The sequence below is a fragment of the Drosophila suzukii genome, chromosome 3 (assembly GCF_043229965.1).
Source record: "Drosophila suzukii chromosome 3, CBGP_Dsuzu_IsoJpt1.0, whole genome shotgun sequence".
Classification (NCBI taxonomy): domain Eukaryota; kingdom Metazoa; phylum Arthropoda; class Insecta; order Diptera; family Drosophilidae; genus Drosophila; species Drosophila suzukii.
Window position 1 is genome coordinate 1,928,669 of NC_092082.1, and position 18,660 is coordinate 1,947,328.

Here is an 18,660-nt window from a genome sequence, read left to right on the forward strand (position 1 = left end):
TTTTACATTTTAAGAAAAATATGATTATTAAAGAGTTGTAGATTAAAGTGAACTGCTTCAAAGCATATAAAAACAGATCGCCCAAAGCCAAAGTACTTTACACTGTTTTACAAGATTAAGCCACAATATGTAAACTCCACTTTATAATACCAATTTAATTGACTTGTCACCTTGTAAGCAAGCAAACAAGCTTTTAATTAATCTAGTTTTTCACAAAGCTCACCGAGTGTTTGTGAAATAATTAATATTTTTGTTGCCCCGTAATTCTAAGCGGCATATGACAGGTTTGGAGCCTGTTCAAAACCGACCTAAAACTTCAGCCGGGGAAATAAAACGCTCGTTTTTTACGAACATCTAATTGTGTCCACACCCTGGAAACCCATAAAACCCTCGCTGTTTATCTCGATCTTGCATACGCTTCTTCACATGCCCATATGCGTTATATGTCGCTCGGTCCCATTCATATCGGTTCGGTTTTTACACCTGTTTTATGTCCCCACTGGCCCCAATGTGCGCTACCCAGACGCCGACTTCGACTCGGACTGAGCCGCCGACTGAGGCGACTGCGACGCCCCGACTTTTGGTGTAACATATTTTCTTTTTCGTTTTTATTGTGGCACGGAGCGTGGAAGACTAAGAAAAAAGAAGCGGCGGAGCGGCAGCGCTTAAGTCGAGCTCGGAGATTTTTTTCGTAACAGAAAAGCGACTTTTTATTCGTTAATTAACCGTCGAGCGGGCCAGAAGTCCGAGTTCCTCAGCTCTCGAGGAAGGGGCGTGAAAAGCGCTTAACGGAAGTGCAGAAAAATAAACTGAAAACCGGGTAGCTAATTGAGCACAGCTTGCGCTCGTGTGACACCTGACACTCCACTCCACTCCACTCCACTCCAGAGAACCCCTGGCAAAAACAAATCGAAATCGCTCCATATAACACCATAACTTTCATCGCAAGCCGGGTGTTTTATGTCTCAATTTGTCGTGCTGCAGTTGTGCTTCAACCACGTTACCTTCACCATCGTTTGGACTTTGTGGCGCGTGTGCTAAAATATTAGACCCAAAGTCTATAATCCCGGGAACTTGGTGCCCCAATGAGTGATTCGAAATTTATGCTAATCCGTGGTGTCAAACGTTAACAGCATTTCGCAATAGGCCCACACCCGCATAACCTCAAACGTCTGTTCACATAACGAAACCAATCGGACAGATCTTATCAGCCCCCAAAAAAATGTTGTTTTGGAAGAAGCGTGTCCAGCGATCGAGCAGCTCCTCAAGCAGTAAGTCCAAGTATCTCTCATATGGTCTGGGATTGGGCAAGAAGAAATATGATTTTGCCGGGCAGGTGAATTTCATTTCGAATATTTCGTCTCTTCGTCTCATCTGCATAATTTGCATCTTAAAATTATTATTATATCGAATACCGATTCGGTTTTAGTCTTGTTGTGACCACCGCCGACTGGTTTTATTGATTTTATTTTGGTGATTCCCTTGCCCAAGATCGCGAGCAAGCCGAAGATCATAAATAACCCCAGCTGGGTTTATCACCCACAAAAGAGTTGGACAAATACAAATGAGAGCGAGAGCCCCGCGGGACATGAATAATAGCTCATATCTCATTATCGAAATTCTCACCGAGGTGTTCCCTTTGTGAATGATGCTTGCCAAAAGATTTATGAATGAATTTAATGTGTTTAGCATAATTATTCAGATCAGCGCAGATAATATCTCACTAAGGTGGGGACTTTGGGTTAGGGAATGGGCATGTGTGACGGAGAGTATAATGCCTTGAAAGATTTGACAGATTCACGATAATTTTGATAAAGATTGGAAAGGGCTTTGGACGTCTTCAATAAAAACTCTTTTTTTCATAACTTGTTTTCCTTTAAACTTTTTTAATTCCAAATACAACTGGTAATTTCAGTTAATAACAACAATATATCATATTGATGGTTACAATAATAACAATTCAAGAGATCTCATTTGATATTTTTTCACTGGTTGCTCGGGTGTTTATAAGTAAGACTTATCCATATCCATTGTTTCCGTACTCTGCTGCTTATGTTTCTCACATCTTCTGAAAACCCAAAACCCGCAGTCAGGTGTCATAACACATTTGTCCCGATGGTCAACAAGGTGTAACCGAGAGCCAGCATCTCCATCTTCAACCTAACCCAAGGAATTCTGATCCCCCCTGATCTGAACTTAACCCTTTTCTCCTCCCCACATTTTTGTGGTTGCGCCTGCGCTTCTCTTGTTGTGGTTCTCCCATTTCACTTCTGCTCCATAACTTTCCACCTAAGTGCCGACTATCTGTCTGAGTCGCTGGACCTTAGTTCAGGGGTTTTATTTGGGAGAACATGACTTTGACTTGTGGTAATTTGATGTTAATGACAATCATCAGCAGTGACACAAACAATAACAACAGAGACGAGAAGCGGTGGAGGTGACATCCACACCACCGCCGCATAAAGGTAGTCGTAGTACTCCCCACCTCCTGAACCTCGGAACACGCTTAACACGATTCCGGAGATCTGCACCAGAGACATTTTTATGTGCGTTCCGTTCCCGAAAGTCGTGGCCTCTAATCGGCTTACCCATATAGTTCTCTGCCCCTTTCTGGAGTTGACACTTTTGGCTATTTCGTCCATTTGGGCTTTCTTGTTATTAGTTCGTGCCCAGGGTCTTCTGTTTTTCTGTCCCTTCCTTATGAACTCCCCATCAACTTGCTTGTTTTATGGTTGTTTCTTGTGGCCCAGTGCCAGATCAAAAAATGAGTTCAGCGTTTTGTTGTGACACTTTAATGGCCTGCTAGGCCCCATTCCCCATAGAGATGGTTATCGATATTACAAAATAGCCCTTGGTCAGAATGGTCAAAGCGTGCTGGATGAGATTGGAATGGTAAGCAGTCTAGAGATTCTGAATTTTAGGGCTATCAGCAAGGGTGAATAGTTTGGATTACCATAAAATGTGGTTTCCTAGTTTTGTAAAATTAGTTATATGATGGTCCTATGATTTTGGCTTCCTAAAAACCACAATATGTTTTACAAGAAATCACTTTTACGTTCTTTTTGGTTAGGGAGTACTGTGTGAAATTCTTTTAAAAAAGCTTATACTACATAAGGAACATTTATGTCATAAAGGGTTTAATTCCCATAAATTCCATTTGTAAATCTTTAGCTCTCTCCCCTCTCCGTATAGCCCATATCCCAGATCTTTGGGTCAGTCTGCCGCCCCCGCTCGTTCCGCACATTCCATAAGCTGGGGCCTCGAAAATCGTCTGCAAATTGCTCATAAATTACATGAAAAACCGTCGCAATGCCAAAAGCTGCACCTACACCATCATTATCAGCTTGTAAATAAAAAGACTTTATCAATCGTTAAGCCGCGGGCGGAGGCTCTCGATCCGGAGCCTGGTGTCCGGGAACCTGGAACTGAGATCCAAGATCCCAGATCCGTCCAGCTCCGATTTGGGCCCCGAAAGCGACTCTCTCACCTAATAACATAAAAGTTGTCAGAGGGAGGAGATGAGATGAAGATGGAGCGAGTGGAGTGCAGTGCAGTGCAGACGAAGGTGGATCCCAATGCCCATCCAAGTCTGAGTCCCAGGCTCTCCACTGCGGCCAAGTACAAATATTTTTATTTATGATTTTACAGATCAGCATATTGCTCAATAATTTCACCGCAACGGCAACAAAATAACTTTCAAATTACGCCTGCCGAGGGATCGACGCTTAAGTGCGCCAATTTTGAGATTATTATTGCCGGCTGCGTATGCAGATAATCGTGACCTGAACCTTAAGGACCAGGCGGCCCATAACTCAACCAGTTCGGAGTTCGGTACTCCGAGAGTTCGGGAATACCACGATCTGCCATCCAGGATATCGCAGTAAAAGTGCGCTGGTAGATAAGAAACGTTTGCTCGTCCCATTTAATTACTCTATTTGGGTTAGTTTTCGGCCTTAAAAGTAGTTTGTTTGTCTGTTAGGTTAGGATCTGCGGTCTCTTGGGCAAGTATTTGGGGCAGCTTAATATTTTCCCATAAATTATTCGGGGCTAAGAGAAAATTACTTTAAAATTTATGGCCCCAGAAGAGGTACGACCCGGCATCTTACACGCTGATTTGGCCCTTTTATTTTCGGTTGGTTTCTTTCTTTTGCCATCGAGGTCTGGCTCAGAGGATCTGAGGATCTGAGAACAGGTATAAGTAGTTCGTGGTGGTGGAGGTGCCCCCAGACTGCAAAGCAATGCAATGATATCCGCGTTCCGAGGGGGCGGGCCCCTGGAAAGTTCGCACGATTGATGATCGACGGGCTCTGGGGAGTGGGGGATGGAGTTTCCAAGTTTCCGAGTTCCCCAGTTCCTCAGTTCCAGATTCCCTGGACTCCGATGACGCCGTCCTGTCACCGCACTGACATCGCCGTTTATGTAATTACCGCCAGCCGCGCTGCGATCACAGAGCCATCCCGATCCCGATCCGGATCCCAACCGATCCGATCCGATATGATCGCGGCTTTAGCTTCGGTTGAGCCCCAGCTTGTAATTATTTTCTACTTAATCTTCATCACATGTGAAACATGTCGAAAAGTTAAGCGCTCGGCATGAGGCGTTGCCTCCACTCCTCGGTCGACTCCCCACTTCCCACTTCCCATTGTAAGCTATCCATCGCCGGGGATGCTTTTCATCGGATTTCACTTGCACTTGGGACTTCCACCACCATTTCCAATTGCTAATGACTTCAGGAAATTGCCAGAACTGGAAACTAATATTTTAAAGAATTTATTAAATGAACTCTTCCTCAATTTCACGGTTTCCTAGGGGGTCTTAAGTTGGGAAATATGTAGGATTTTTAAATTTTGATACAAGAAGATAACCCAGAATTGGCTTATACTTAAGTCAAGCTATGTAATGTCATAAAACTGATACATGTTAAACGTATTTTAATCTTTATGATCTTAAGTATGAAATAATAAATACTTCTGCCTTAACTAACATATCTTTTTACGTGCCAGCCTTCACTTTTAACACGATAAACCTTAAGATATTTACAATCTAAAGATCTTTGGATAAGGCGTATACACCAGATAATGTCTTGCTCGTGCATAAAGGCCCCCACAATAATTTACTCATATTTTATGATGCGACATTTCGGCTGCAAGTGCATAATAAGCGATTTTTTCTTTTCTTTCTTTATTTTCCCCTGTTAAACGACAAGAGTGAAGCCTATAAACATGCATTTTGGCCCACAAAGAGACCGAGTGGCATGTATCACGTAATCGTCTGGCAGTCACATGGAACTGGATGCATCCCGTACCATCTTATACGATTCCATACCATCCCATCTGGAGGCATAATCTGTTATCTTTCAATGCCCCCTGCTGGGCAAAGTGAAAATGAAATGGGCTGTGTGCGTGCAGCAGATCACGCCCCTTCTCTTTCATCTGCAAGTGCATAAAGTTATACTTATATATATCAGGTGGTTTTCGAGGGTCCCACATGGAGATTTTGAAGAGAGGGTGGGTCAACCTCTGACCGAATTTCCAGCGATAATTATCGACTGGCGTGCAAATATGCGGAAAGAACGCTCGCTGGGCACTCGCATTTTGTTCGCGTTTTCCTTGTGTTTTCGTATCTCCCGCTCTTTAAATGGAACTAATTAAATTCGGTCTTCGAAAGCGTTGAATTTCGTGTGTGTGAGCCCATAATTGGGGCTTGTAAGGTCGCCGGGAAACGCCCACAACCGATTCCGCTCTAATATACTGCCCCCTTTGCCCCATTTCGTCGCCCACTTTGCACTGATTTAGTGTCATATAAAGTTGTAAGTGAAGATTATGTTACCAGAATTAATTGCAGCCAAGGTGAAGGTAGCCAGGATGGGAATCGGGGAGTCGGGGAATCGGGGAATCGGGGGAGAGACCCTGGAGAAAGAGAGACTGCGTCCCCTTTTGCCAGCAGACCACATTCGCCGTCTGGTTCTGGTTTGTCCCTCCGCCTGTCTTTCTGCCGACAGCACGTGCTGAAGTTGTGGCCCCTCTCCACGCCCCTGGAATGGGTAGCCCCCGCCCCTGTCTGGGCCTGGGACTTTTCTGTCAGTGTTGTCAAACAGTAATGGCTAAAAGGGGGGAAACTACAGTAGCTGGGTTACCATTAAAATGAGTGAATGCAGTACAAGATATATGATGTACTTTTATAAGACTGTTAACCTGGTTTAAGAAAATTTATTAAATTAAATTTATGTCTCCGATTTATATATCCGATTTCCTATGAAAATTCCCTTTAAACATAGTTGAAACAGATAACAAAATAATATTTTATAAGTATCTGAATACCAAGTCTAAACATATAAAATCTTATACTAAGGTTGCAATAAAATGGTATAGAGGCACCATAATCTATAAAACAGTCAAGTAACCATCACTGCCTACTGGCAATTTTTATAATTTAATTGACAAAATGACAGGTTTACTCAGAGTGGTTCGTGGAAGCCTTAAAAAAGCAGGCAATTGAGGCGATATTGATTTTGTGCCCACACATGCGAGTACTCCAGAGATACGGGATACGGATACCACCATGATACGGACTTTCTTAACTCGTGTACTTCATTTAAGTGCCGTTTGGCACCAGGTCGGCTCTTCGACCTCCCTGGGGATGGGTTGTAAATTGACTTCCAGCAGGATTCGGAGCAGGACGTTTCCTTTTTGGTGCAGGTGTGCGCCCGGCTGAGATCTAATGTCATTTTCAGGGGTTCAGGCACCACAACACACCTCACCAGACTCCCCTGCAAATTGCGAACAAATTATGGAATTCCACAAATTGTGATTTGCATGAAAGGCAGCAGGAAGCAGGAAGAGGAAGTCCTGCAGGAAACCCTACATTGTGCTTAAAGCTACGATGGGCTCACTCGGCCATGTCTTATAATATAATAATATCCTTGGCGTGGCCTTTTGTTGGCCCTGCTGCTCAGCAATTCAACTTCATTGGCCATGTGCTGCCATGAGCTCGCTTTCCGAGCTCCATTCTTTGGCTGTTTGGCATTCCGTTTGATGCACATTAGATAAATATTCCATATTTCAATGCTGGCCAGCAGGGCAAACAGAGGTTGCTTGTAGGGATTTGCACTGAGAGAATGGAACTGGTTGTCGAAGGATTTAACACTATTTTTGTATGGTTCCATCCTGTAAAATATCGAAAATAGAGCTATACAAATTAGTGTTTTGTTGAGCTAATAACCCAAACTATCGATCCACATCCATTTCCCAATAAATTTGAAAAATACATATATTGACCCATTTTTTGATTTTTTATAAGGGGTTACATCACCTTTTTTTGCAAAAATGGGTCAAAAAATAAAAAGTTCAGCTTTAAAAGCCACCCGATAGGAAATTTTGTTACGAGTTCAACGAGGTATTACATTCCATATTGTGCACTATTTCGTGGAGTTTTGCTTAAAAATCCATATTTTTTTAGTGTTTTTTGCCCTTTAAATTTATGCCAATATTTTATTAGGGTTTCCTGTTTTCCCAAGTGTACATATGAGTATATATTGCACTCTCATATATGTATTTGCCAACAGCAACTAAACCCAATCAAACAAATATTTGAGATCCGTTTCAGTGTGCAGCTCTGGGCCAATGCCCTCTCTCTTTCGCCCACTCTCGCCCCCTCTCTTTCTATTCGCTATTTCACTGTTCTACCGCCAAAGTTGATTTTATGAATATTTAACGGACTGTAGCAGCCGCAACAACGAAATAAAGTTAAATAAAAAGAACAAGAGAGCCACCCAGGCTTTCAATATGGAGTATATAGAATTAAATGGAGTTTTTTAACCCACTCTGAGTTGAAAAATTCTGCAATTTAATGGGTCGCCGAGTGGAAAAAGTGAAAAATAAACGAGGGGCTTTCCTCCTGTTTTCTCACTTGCACTCACTCTGCATTTAGCATTTCCACCTGTGCCAGGTGAGCAAAGTTTAAATGTAGCATAACTCTTAGGGAGACCTTGACAAGGGTCCTACCATCTCACCATTCTACAGACCCAAGAAAAAAAATGAAATCCACCCACCATCATAATTATGTTTGAACGCAATTACGAGGGGTGTGCACTTTAGCCGGGTATTTTTTCTATTCCGGATTGGAGGCACATTGCTCCTATGAAAAAACAATTACCATATGTGGGGTTCCCCGATGCCCGATCCCCTGTTCCCGGATTTCCCCGTGTGTAACCTCAGTTATGTAATCCTTTTCCTAGCCGTCAGCAAAGTTGTTGCAGAAATTGTTTAGATTTTTCCCCACATGCATTTCCTGCATTTTCTTCTGCGATTCTCTGTTTCCATTTCCCAGCTTGCTTTCCTTTAACTTTTTTTAGCACTGTCTTGGTTTTATTTTTGATAATTCCGTTTTGTTGTCTTGCATTCCTGAGCGAAGCAGTAAAAGCGACTGACGGTGGGGGAAAACTCAAAGCGGATTTTGTGGAATATTTGATGGGAGGCAAATGTGATGGGCTCACTGGCAAAAAATTAGACATTAAATACGGAAGGTTTTCCTTTAAGGAGTTATTTGAAGAAATCCTTTAGGAAAATCTAAAACTCTACAATCTTAAATCCAAAACATCGTGAGGCTCCCAAGATATTAGTTTTTTATGTTTTGATGTCCTATAAGAGTAATAACAATTTAGTAAAATTGGCATTTTATTAATTTTAAAATCGTTTGGCATCATCTTTGCAAATCCACATTGACTTTACCTTCCACAAGGAAGATAGCGATAGCGATAAAGTGCGAGGGATTCATTCAAGTGGCTTTTAATCACCATTGTATCTGAAAGATATCCCCCACTTCATCCTTATAACCCCACATCAACCTTAGCAATAGAAGCAACAAAAAGAAGACCCCATGTCAGGGACTCAAAAAACAAAGGCACAGGCGAAACACAAAAAATGGGAACCAAGCGCGTGCCTTACTGGGGATCTCTTTTTCGAACTCCCTTTCGAGAATCTGGAAATGGGGGAGGGGGTGGATGATGCGGGGGCGGGGCAGGGGGCTTAGTCATAACAGCTACAACCCGAACAACAACAACGAGCTGCAAGATGATGAGAAACTCGAGCGTCAAGCAGGCAGAAGCTTTAAGCCGCTAAATTGTATCGGATTACAGAAAATTCCGAGCCACGAAGCTGAAATTCCTTGCCCACAGGCGGCAATCCTCCCCAGCAGGCTGCCCCATCCTCCTGCGGTCCCGAAACCCCTGCTCCTAAGCCGCCCAGGGGCGTAGCAAGAAGGATTAAGGTGGAATTGTACTTAGACATACTATGGTACTCTGAACGCAAGTTAGAAAGTAGTTAAGAGGATCCGTAGTTTTTTCCTAAACAAAATCTGTCTTAACTTTAACAACACTAAGGTTTAGTTATTTATTTTTAAAATACTATATCAAAAATACAAATTTAATTTGAATTTTTGAATTTCTTATTATTCTCGTCCCCATCAAAATACTCCTGACTACGACTCTGTTTCCCTTCCCCTCACCGCATTGCAGTTGGTAATACCAAGTTGGTATGTTAATGAAGGTGCTTCACTCAGCAGCGGGTTAAGGCACAGGGGCGGGCAAAAGGGGGGCCGTTGTGGGTGTCGTCCTCGCCAACTAAAAAATGGCTGCAGGCCAAACTGCATAGAAACGGATCAGGGAGAAAAGGAAAGATGACACACAAGTGCAAACCCGCTGAACCCGTGAACTCCAAGTATCCGAGTGGGGGAATTTCAGGGAAGGAGGGCCAGGGACTGTCGGAATTATGAAAACCGGCACAACAAGCGAATCTTAACACAGTTTCCCCAACACGAACATTTAAGCAAAGACAATCGATGGCCACGGATGATCGGAAGGCAAAGAGAAAAGCAAAAGAATCGCGAAATTGCAGACAATTTGCCTAATTCGCGTTCGCGAACCCTCCGGAACCCCTCCGGAACCCCTTCGTAACCCCTTCCTAACCCCTCTCTTAGAACAGGATGAGCCGCATTCCCTTTCCCGTTTCCAGGGGCAGCACACAAAAATTGCTGCGGTTTTTGGGCTTCAGCTTAGGTAACTGCAATTATTGTTTGCGGCTTTTCAATTGCCTCGCCCGGTTCCCGAAAACGTCTCCTAACCCCTTCGGCAACCCTCCCTCTCGAGACCCTAGCACTACACTTCAATCCCAGTTTCGGTTCGCGTTTTGCAGCCTCGCAGTCAGTCATCATAAGGTGAGAATATAATAGCGCACTCGTGAGATGCGTGACTGCAATTGCCCCTACGCCCGAATCTGACTGGCACAGTGGGGTAGGAATAGATTTTAAGGCTAAATACTATGTTATTTTGATAAGTGGTAACCCTTAAATGGTATACAATACTAAAACTAGGGGATAATTTCTTTTAAATATTTCAAAAATATTAAAAAAAAAGGTTTTTGGTTAACCTCACTTAAAAGTGTGTCTAAAAGTATGCAGTAAAAAATAGATTATTTTTGTTTAATATTTTGTTGCATACTTTTAGAGACCTTTTTGAGTGATTTTTAACCGTAGAAAATTTTTAAATCCCTATAAATTTTATACTTTTTTGGATTGTTATATTTACTGGTAAGTTCCTCAGCAACCACTTCTACTGTTCCCCACTGAGTGACTGGGAATTGTGATCTGGGTTTCGGGGCCCAGCTGATAAGCAGCCCAAACAAACAAATAATAATGCACGATTTGTGGGCTGCGCTCTGGCTTTTGGATTTTGTAGCTCTTTGATTGAGGAGCGCGCGCTTGCCTTTAACTAATTGAGCTTTATTGTGGGAGGCGGGTCGGGAACTGGGAGCTGGGATCTCTGGGATTCTTCATCTCTTCGATTCTCCAGCCCCGAGAATCTCCGACCGCAGAACTTGTCTGTTGGACCCCCTGGTCTTCCTGCCCCATAACTTTTTAGTCCGGAGTTTGGTCTGCCATTTAATTAAAAATGAAAAGTTCTTGTTAAGAAAAGGTTCCGCCAAAGCATTTTGCGGAAAATTAAAAGTTTTCCCTTTTATTTTCGTTGGTTTTTGTTGTCCTGCGTGGGTAAAAAGTCACATGTGAGCAGCAGATTTCAGTACTTTCGGCTTTTTAAGCTGTCTGTGGGGTTTTGTGAAGTTTTTTTAAAAGGGCTGGAAATGCTTTCAACTTGTATAATGCTTTCTGTTCCTCATATGTCAACATAATTGCAATTTATTTAATTTCGGACTGGAGTTGTACACGTTCTACTGAAGAGACAAACTAGGAGTTTAAACCAACAGAAGTAAAGCATAAATTAAATTCATTGCATCCATTAGCAATAAGCCACAACATAGTTAGTCTTTATGACTTTGAAACTGGTTACTATATCATTGCATTTTATATTTGCAAAGTCACTCATTTTCCGTCATAATATTCCCTCTGCCGGGGTTCAAAGTTCGACTTCATAGAACTTTCCCCCTCTTTTTTGTTTTTTTGGTTTTTTCCATGTCAACTTTGGCTTACAATCCTTAAAAAGTGCACAAAAAAAAGAGACGACATCAGAGTCATAAAATCAAAATAAAAACTTTTTGTTCTCGTCGCAGCGAGAAAAGGGCAAAAATCGGAGTCTGAAATATTAAAGTCGAGTCTATTAAACTTTTTTGCTTATTGCCTCACATGAGCGAACTTTGGCCATGTATAAAACATATGATTTTTGCTTGATGGCCCCGCGGGCCAATTTATGTGTAGAACAAATGGCTGGCAAACAAAGCGGCCAAGAAGGGGGGGATCCTGGGAGTCCTGGCAGGATGCTCCTGCTCCCAAACTCCTCCTCTAATAAAATAAACCTTCAGCTAGCGACTTGCCTGTGGGCTGTAAATTTGAGCGCCTCGTGCAGACATAAATTGTGTGTTAAATACATTTTATGCGTTTGCCAAGGACCTGCGTTTCCCTTGGTGGGAAGTCAGTGAGGCTGCAAACGTAATCAAGGTCGGTGGCTACATCCACCACCCACAACCCACTGACCCACCTACCACCCACTTTCTACCCTCTGTGTTGACGTTACTCCGGGCAACGTTATGATGTATGGCCGGAGTCACTTCCAGAGTTTGCCTTTGCCGCGTACAACGTGTCGTATGCGTATTATTAACGCACGTAAGTCGCTTGGCATCCTTTTTGCCTCCTGGAAACGCTCCCCCTCCCCCTCCCCCTCCCCGTTCCACCCCCCAACGAATGCAAACCCTCGGTAATCCTTTGGCTGCTCCTTTTGTTGTTGCCAAAGCACCAGCTGAGCATACACATGTTTGTGTCACATTTGGACTACGCTTTCTTTGGCGAAATGCTCCCCATTTCCCCTTTCACCCGGCCGCTTACTACTTTCTCCTTTCTGCCGGTTTGTCTGCTCGCTTTGGCCCCCCAGCTTGGCATTTCCTTTGTATATTATAAAGAAATTTGTTCTGACTCGTTGTTGCTGCTACTCCTTTTGTCGATTTTGTTGTTGTTCTTTGCCTGGTTTACACAGGAAAATTTAGAAAAATATATGGAAATTTTAATTTAATTATAACTATGACCCCTAAAGCATTCGAGAATATAAGCCTACATAGTTTGATATTAAATTTCCAATCAAAATGTGTTATCTATCTGTAAGCTTATTGGAAGATTAAACTCCAGTTTTATAAGATTGTTTTTAAAATCATTAGACTCATTTAAAATTGTTTATAGAATGCTTCTGTTGGTAAATAATAAATGTGGTTGCAGCTAAGATAACTAAGTTTAAGTGTAGCCACATAATTTAATCATTAAACTCCCTAATTTCTTGCAGTGCCATGGGCGTGGCATTATTTGGCGGCGGTACTTCCTTAGCATACTTTCGGGGCATTCCTTGGGTTCCCCGGGTTCCCTGGGTTCCCTGGGTTCCTTGGGTTCCTTGGGTTCTCCTTGGCCTGGCCGAGCCGGAAATGCTTTTAGTCACTCCTTGGGCTGGAACTTGTTTGCATTTGTCCCGGTTTCGGGGTCCTGTTTTTGCTCCTCACTGGCTGCTTCCTTCATTGCTGCTTAAATTCCATTTTAATTTGTTGTGTTTCGTTTTATTTCTCATGTTTTCCCCGTTCGTTTTTATTTTTAAACATTTTTTCACTGGTGAGCCGCTGAAGAGCGCTTAATTACCAGCATTTCTATGGATGCTGGCGGGGCGGATTCCTGGATTCCAGGACTCCTTGATTTCCTTGGCAGGGGCGTAGGGTGTTCCCTTTTGAGTCGGCAGTCAGGAGCTGTTGAAATGATTTTCGTTAATTTCGTCAGGAGCAGCGGCTACAGTTGCCTGATTTTATTTCACTTTACTCCATTTGATTTCGTTTCATTTAATTTCACCAGGAAATGGAAACCGATTGCTGGCTCCGTTTTGTGGCCAGCATTTCAGTTTATAAGCTGTCGTTTTCCCTCTGTTAGATCAGAAAATGCTCTTTAATGGCTGCAAGGCACTTTAATGGAGTGTGGTGGGATTATAATTATGTGCCATTGAATGAATTACCTTAAGGAGTTTTAATATATTCTGCCTAATCTCCAAAACCAATTAATAAATCAAAGTTTACAGTTTAAATTCCTTTCTGTATAATAATTTTGATATATATGTTTTAGGCGCTTAACAACAAAATGTAGAACGTGAAAGCAATATTAAAAGCAATATTGATACACTCTTTTGAATCGTTTGTCCCAACCATTAATATAAATAATTTATATCTTCCATTGTTATCTAAAAAACAATTCATTATTCATTATTTTCTTGTCTGGTTTGAGCCAATTTTGTGTGCTTTTATTAAAACCTAATGTTTACCCAATTAAAAAATCGCATTCAATTTGGTTTATTATTTCTGGCCCCACATTTTTTTACGCCTGTTACGACAAGGGTGAAAATCCTTTTGAAAACAACTGCCACTGAATACAATAAAATAGTTTTTAGTTGGTTAAACACAAGCCACCGCATGTTGCATGTTCTGCGGTCAAAAAACATTTAATGCCTGCCATCCTCTGAAATGGAAAATCTCTTTAAATTCTTTTCGGAAACTATTTTAATTGATTTAAAATAAAATATGCGTGTGCAGTATTAAAAATTCATTTGGCAGGCTGTGTGCAGCTGGAACTTGTTTCGTTTTTCCGGCTGCCTTGCCATGTAGAACTGTGTTTATGGAGTGACCATCATTTGCATAATCCGCTTATCCCCTAATCAGCTAAGTAAATTACACAGATTCATGTACATGCGCACATATATTGGGTGGGCAAGAAAGTCATGTCGTTTTTTTTAGTAATCGTTTTTAATCTAATTTATTTACGACTAATCGAGCACCAGGGTCACACTTTTTAGTATCGTTTTAAAGCTTATTGTCTTAGGTACTATCGACGAAAATTTGGTAATTATTCGATAACATTTGTGGAAGCTATAGCAAATTAAACATGGAGGACCAAAGTGAGCATTTTCGGCATATTTTGCTTTTTTACTTCCGAAAAGGAAAAAAAGCGGTCGAAGCTCGCGAAAAATTGTGCGAAGTGTATGGTAAAGATGCCATGAGTGATCGCCAATGTCAGCGCTGGTTTGCCAAATTCAGGCTTGGAGATTTTGGAGTTAAAGACGCCCCACGTTCTGGTCGACCATCGGCCGTTTTTGACGAACAAATTCAGGCTTTGCTGGATGAAAACCGGCGCTATTCAACGCGGGAGATGTCAGAGAAGCTCAGTGTGTCGCATACAACGGTTGAAAACCATTTGAAGAAACTTGGCTACGTAAGCAAGCTCGATGTTTGGGTTCCGCATAACTTAAAGGAAATTCACCTAACTAAGCGTATCAACATCTGCTATTCTCTGCTGCAACGGATTAAAAACGATCCTTTTTTGAAGCGGATCATTACTGGCGACGAAAAGTGGGTTGTTTACAATAATGTCCAACGAAAAAGATCATGGAGCAAGAAAGATGAGCCAGCCCAAGCCACATCAAAGGCCGATATCCATCAGAGGAAAGTTATGCTGTCTGTTTGGTGGAATTGGAAGGGTGTAGTGCACTTTGAGCTGCTGGGACGGAATGAAACCATCAATTCAGATGTGTACTGTCGCCAGCTATCCAATTTGGCGGAAAAAATTAAAGAAAAGGAGCCGGCACTAGCTAATCGCAAGGGTATAGTCTTTCACCATGACAACGCTAGGCCCCACACATCTTTGGTCACTCGGCAAAAATTAACGGAGCTGAATTGGGAAGTGCTACCACATCCACCTTATAGTCCGGACTTAGCACCTTCAGATTACCATTTGTTTCGCTCTCTTCAAAACTCTTTGAATGGTAAAAACTTTGATTCAGATGAGGCTGTCGAAAACCACTTGTCTCGATTCTTTGCTGGAAAAGACCAAAAGTTCTTCGAGCGCGGAATTATGCAGCTGCCCGAGAGATGGTCATTAGTGGTCGAACAAAACGGCCAATACATAATTGATTAATTATAAGTCCTGATATAAATAAATCATCTTTGAAAATATTGAAAAAAAACGACATGACTTTCTTGCCAACCCAATAGATGGATAGATGGATAGGTATCCATTACAGGCGAGTGAATCATTCGAGTGGAGCACTTTGATGTCGTCGCGAATACTCTTTGCCATTCATGGGAATCAATTGAATGCCCTCAAAGCTCTCTTAACAATCCGCAACTACTTAAGCCCGCTTTGTAAGCCAGCCCCAGACCCCCATCCCCCCTCCCCCCGCTGTCTTTATCTTTAGCTACCAAATAACAAAGACAACATCGAAATAATCGCTCTAAACAGACGAGCGGGGCAAAAAGGGGCTTGGCATTAGAGATAGATGCCTTTGTGTCACTGCAATTGACAAAATAATCACTGCTACATGGCTGGTTGCAGCCACAACAACAGCTACAACAAAATGAGACAACAAGCTGGCTGCTGGCCACAATAAAAACAGCAGAAACACACATATTTTCCCGCCTAAAACGAAAAACTAGCAAAAAACCAGGGGGGATTACAGAATCCGGAGACGAAGCCTGGATTCCCTAACATAATTGCTGTTTAAGAAACAGATAAAAGAAAATCTTACAGGGTATACACATTTTTAAGTATTTAAAATATTATGAGCGTCTAAAAATATTTATTTAAAATCTTTCCAAAGTTCTGTACAAAAGATACAAATTCTTTTGGTTACAATACTTCTAACAGGTTCAATTAAACTATATTTTTAAAAGTTTTCTGTCTATTATTGGCCCCATTTATTGACTTAATAATTTCTCTGTAAACTAATAGATTTGTATATATTTCTCAAGTATTTTTATTTAGTTGTTAGTAATAATTGCCATTTCTATGTAGTTTAAATTCTAACAGAGTTCTTAATAACTTACAATTATATTTTGAGGAAAGGAACTGTATAATGAACAATATTTTGAAATATATTTTGTTTATTAGTAAGTTAAAAGTAGCCAGTAAGTTCTGTTACGGTCTATAACGCAATAATACTCTCTGTAATTTAAAGAGTTAAACACCTTCTTAAAGAGTATAAAAACAACAATAAATACAAAGCAAGCAACATTTTCGCATGCGGCATGCGGCATTTGTTGCGGGATGCTGTTGCTGCTGCTGCTGCTGCTGCTGGCAACATTTGGAGCCGAAGCTCGGCTCTGACTTCGGCTTTCCAGCTTCGGCTCGCACATTTTCCGTGCGATTTTTCAACAGTTTGCAAAAACCTTTTCGCGCGGCTCAGTCTGCAACTGCCGTCCGTTGGAATCGGTTGGTTCGAGTTGTCGAGTGTCGCAAAAGCCGGCAAAAGCGGGCCAAGAAGCTCAGCTCAGCGGGTCCTACCACTATAACTTTACTATATAGAAGCCCGATCCCGAGCAGTCCGTTGAACCTCGGAACCGTAGAATACAACAAAAAGGTGGCAGCAAAGAGAGTAGTAATAAAAGTAGAAAGTATATAAACCACAAAGCCAACCAACAAACAAAAAGAAAAACGTGCAACAAATAACATACAAACAAATAAGCCCAGAACGTGGCGTATTTTTTACCGTATAACCCCCATGTGTGTGTGTGTGAGTGCGGAAGTCGTCACAACGCCATTGTTAAAAAGCCCTAACCAGAAGAAGGGAAAGAAAACAAACCGTTAACGGGAACCGGAAGTGTGTTATTAGTGGCGCCTCGAATTATATTTACTCGCTACGAATGCACTCCACATTTTATGAAGTAGTCGTAGAGTGAAGTAAAGTAACAAAGCCCCTCGAAATCATATTAATTAAAATTTATGCCAAAGTTTCGGTAATTTGCATGTGTGTGCGTGTGCCAGTGCTTCAGTGTCTGTGTGAGTGTGTGTGTGTGTGTTTTTGTGAGGCGTGTCTGTGTGCCAAAGTTTTAATTGAAGAAAACTTATCGCCGCATAAATGTTCGCTGCGCTATGCTAATTGAAATATAACGGCAACTGTTGCAAGAGGAGTGGGAGAAGAGAGTAAGAGGAAAGAGGACACAGATTACAAAGGGAATAAAAGGAATAAGGGGAGCGAGGAGCGAGGAGTTGACAACCCGAAGACTGTTGAGAAAGGTTAGTTAATTGAATTGTGTTAACGAGATAACTTACAAGTTATGATGGTACATTTTGAGACTGGGAAAGCATACTTTAATTTAGAAAGTTTTCTGGAAGTTATCAAGTGTTTTAGAGCATTTTGTGTTTCAAAAGAGAATCCTTATAAACGAAGGAGTATCAAATATCTTAGTTCTTTTTAATGATATGGAACAATCTTGCAATATTGCATTTAAAAGATATTTGCACTTGCGACTTCTCAGTTTATTTCAAATTCCTCTTCCTCTTTTATTTTTAAAACTTATGTGAAAAAATTAAATTTGAAAGCGTTTGTTTAAGTCTAATAAGAAATTTCACATTTAAATTCCGAAATTATCCAATTAATAATCTTTAACAACTCTCGATTCAGATATCCCCAAGTTAACTTTATCGCCATTAATCAAGCACCCCATCAAAATTCTATTTATCAACCCGTTTATTTGCGCGCCATTCAAACTTCTGCGAACCGTTATGAAAAACTTTTTTAATATCCTTTCGGCTGAGCGAGATGAAAGTTTTCCGTTTGGCGACCGCCTATCAAATTCAATAATCACTTAAAACCCATAAATATTTGGTTGGTCCTCTGACAGAAATTTCCGTTTGGCACAGTGGCGAATAAAAAAGCGATGCCACCACTTTTCCACTCGCTGTCAATGTCACTTCAATGATTAAAACTTCAGCGCAAATAAAACGAAAGGCTAAAGGATAACGGACGGGCGCGATGATGCCTTTGGGTCGAAGCAGTCCAATCATCCACCGACGCACCGGGCTCTCAAACCATACCATATCATACCATCCTGGTTCGGTTTCTCCTTTTTTTAATGAAAACATAAACATCTCTTTTACCCTGAGTTACTCTGCAATTTGCTTTTCTCCCTTGGCCTCTGCTGCTGTTCCTGTTCCTGATCCTTTGTTTTCTTTCGGTCGTGGCTCGTAATAAATTTTTAATTTTGCTTAATTGAAAATGGCCCCGCCTTGGGAAGAGCACGTAGAAAAAATATTGATTGCACCAAGGAATTCATATATTTTCTTTATAGAAAAAATCTTAGTAAATCTACTTACTACATTTTGAGTAGTATGGTAACAATTATGAGTTTTGTATCTTTAAAG

General features: G+C 41.5%; 1 protein-coding gene across 1 annotated transcript in view; it reads left to right on the forward strand.

Annotated features, from left to right (window-relative positions):
- The first annotated feature begins 675 nt into the window (after positions 1-675).
- Positions 676-18,660, forward strand: part of LOC108013501 (uncharacterized) — a 47,279-nt gene continuing 29,294 nt past the window's right edge. Inside the window, exon 1 of the mRNA XM_017079387.4 lies at positions 676-1,271. Within this exon, the coding sequence (XP_016934876.2) occupies positions 1,223-1,271 (49 nt within the window). The 5' untranslated portion in view covers positions 676-1,222. The remainder of the gene's footprint in view (positions 1,272-18,660) is intronic.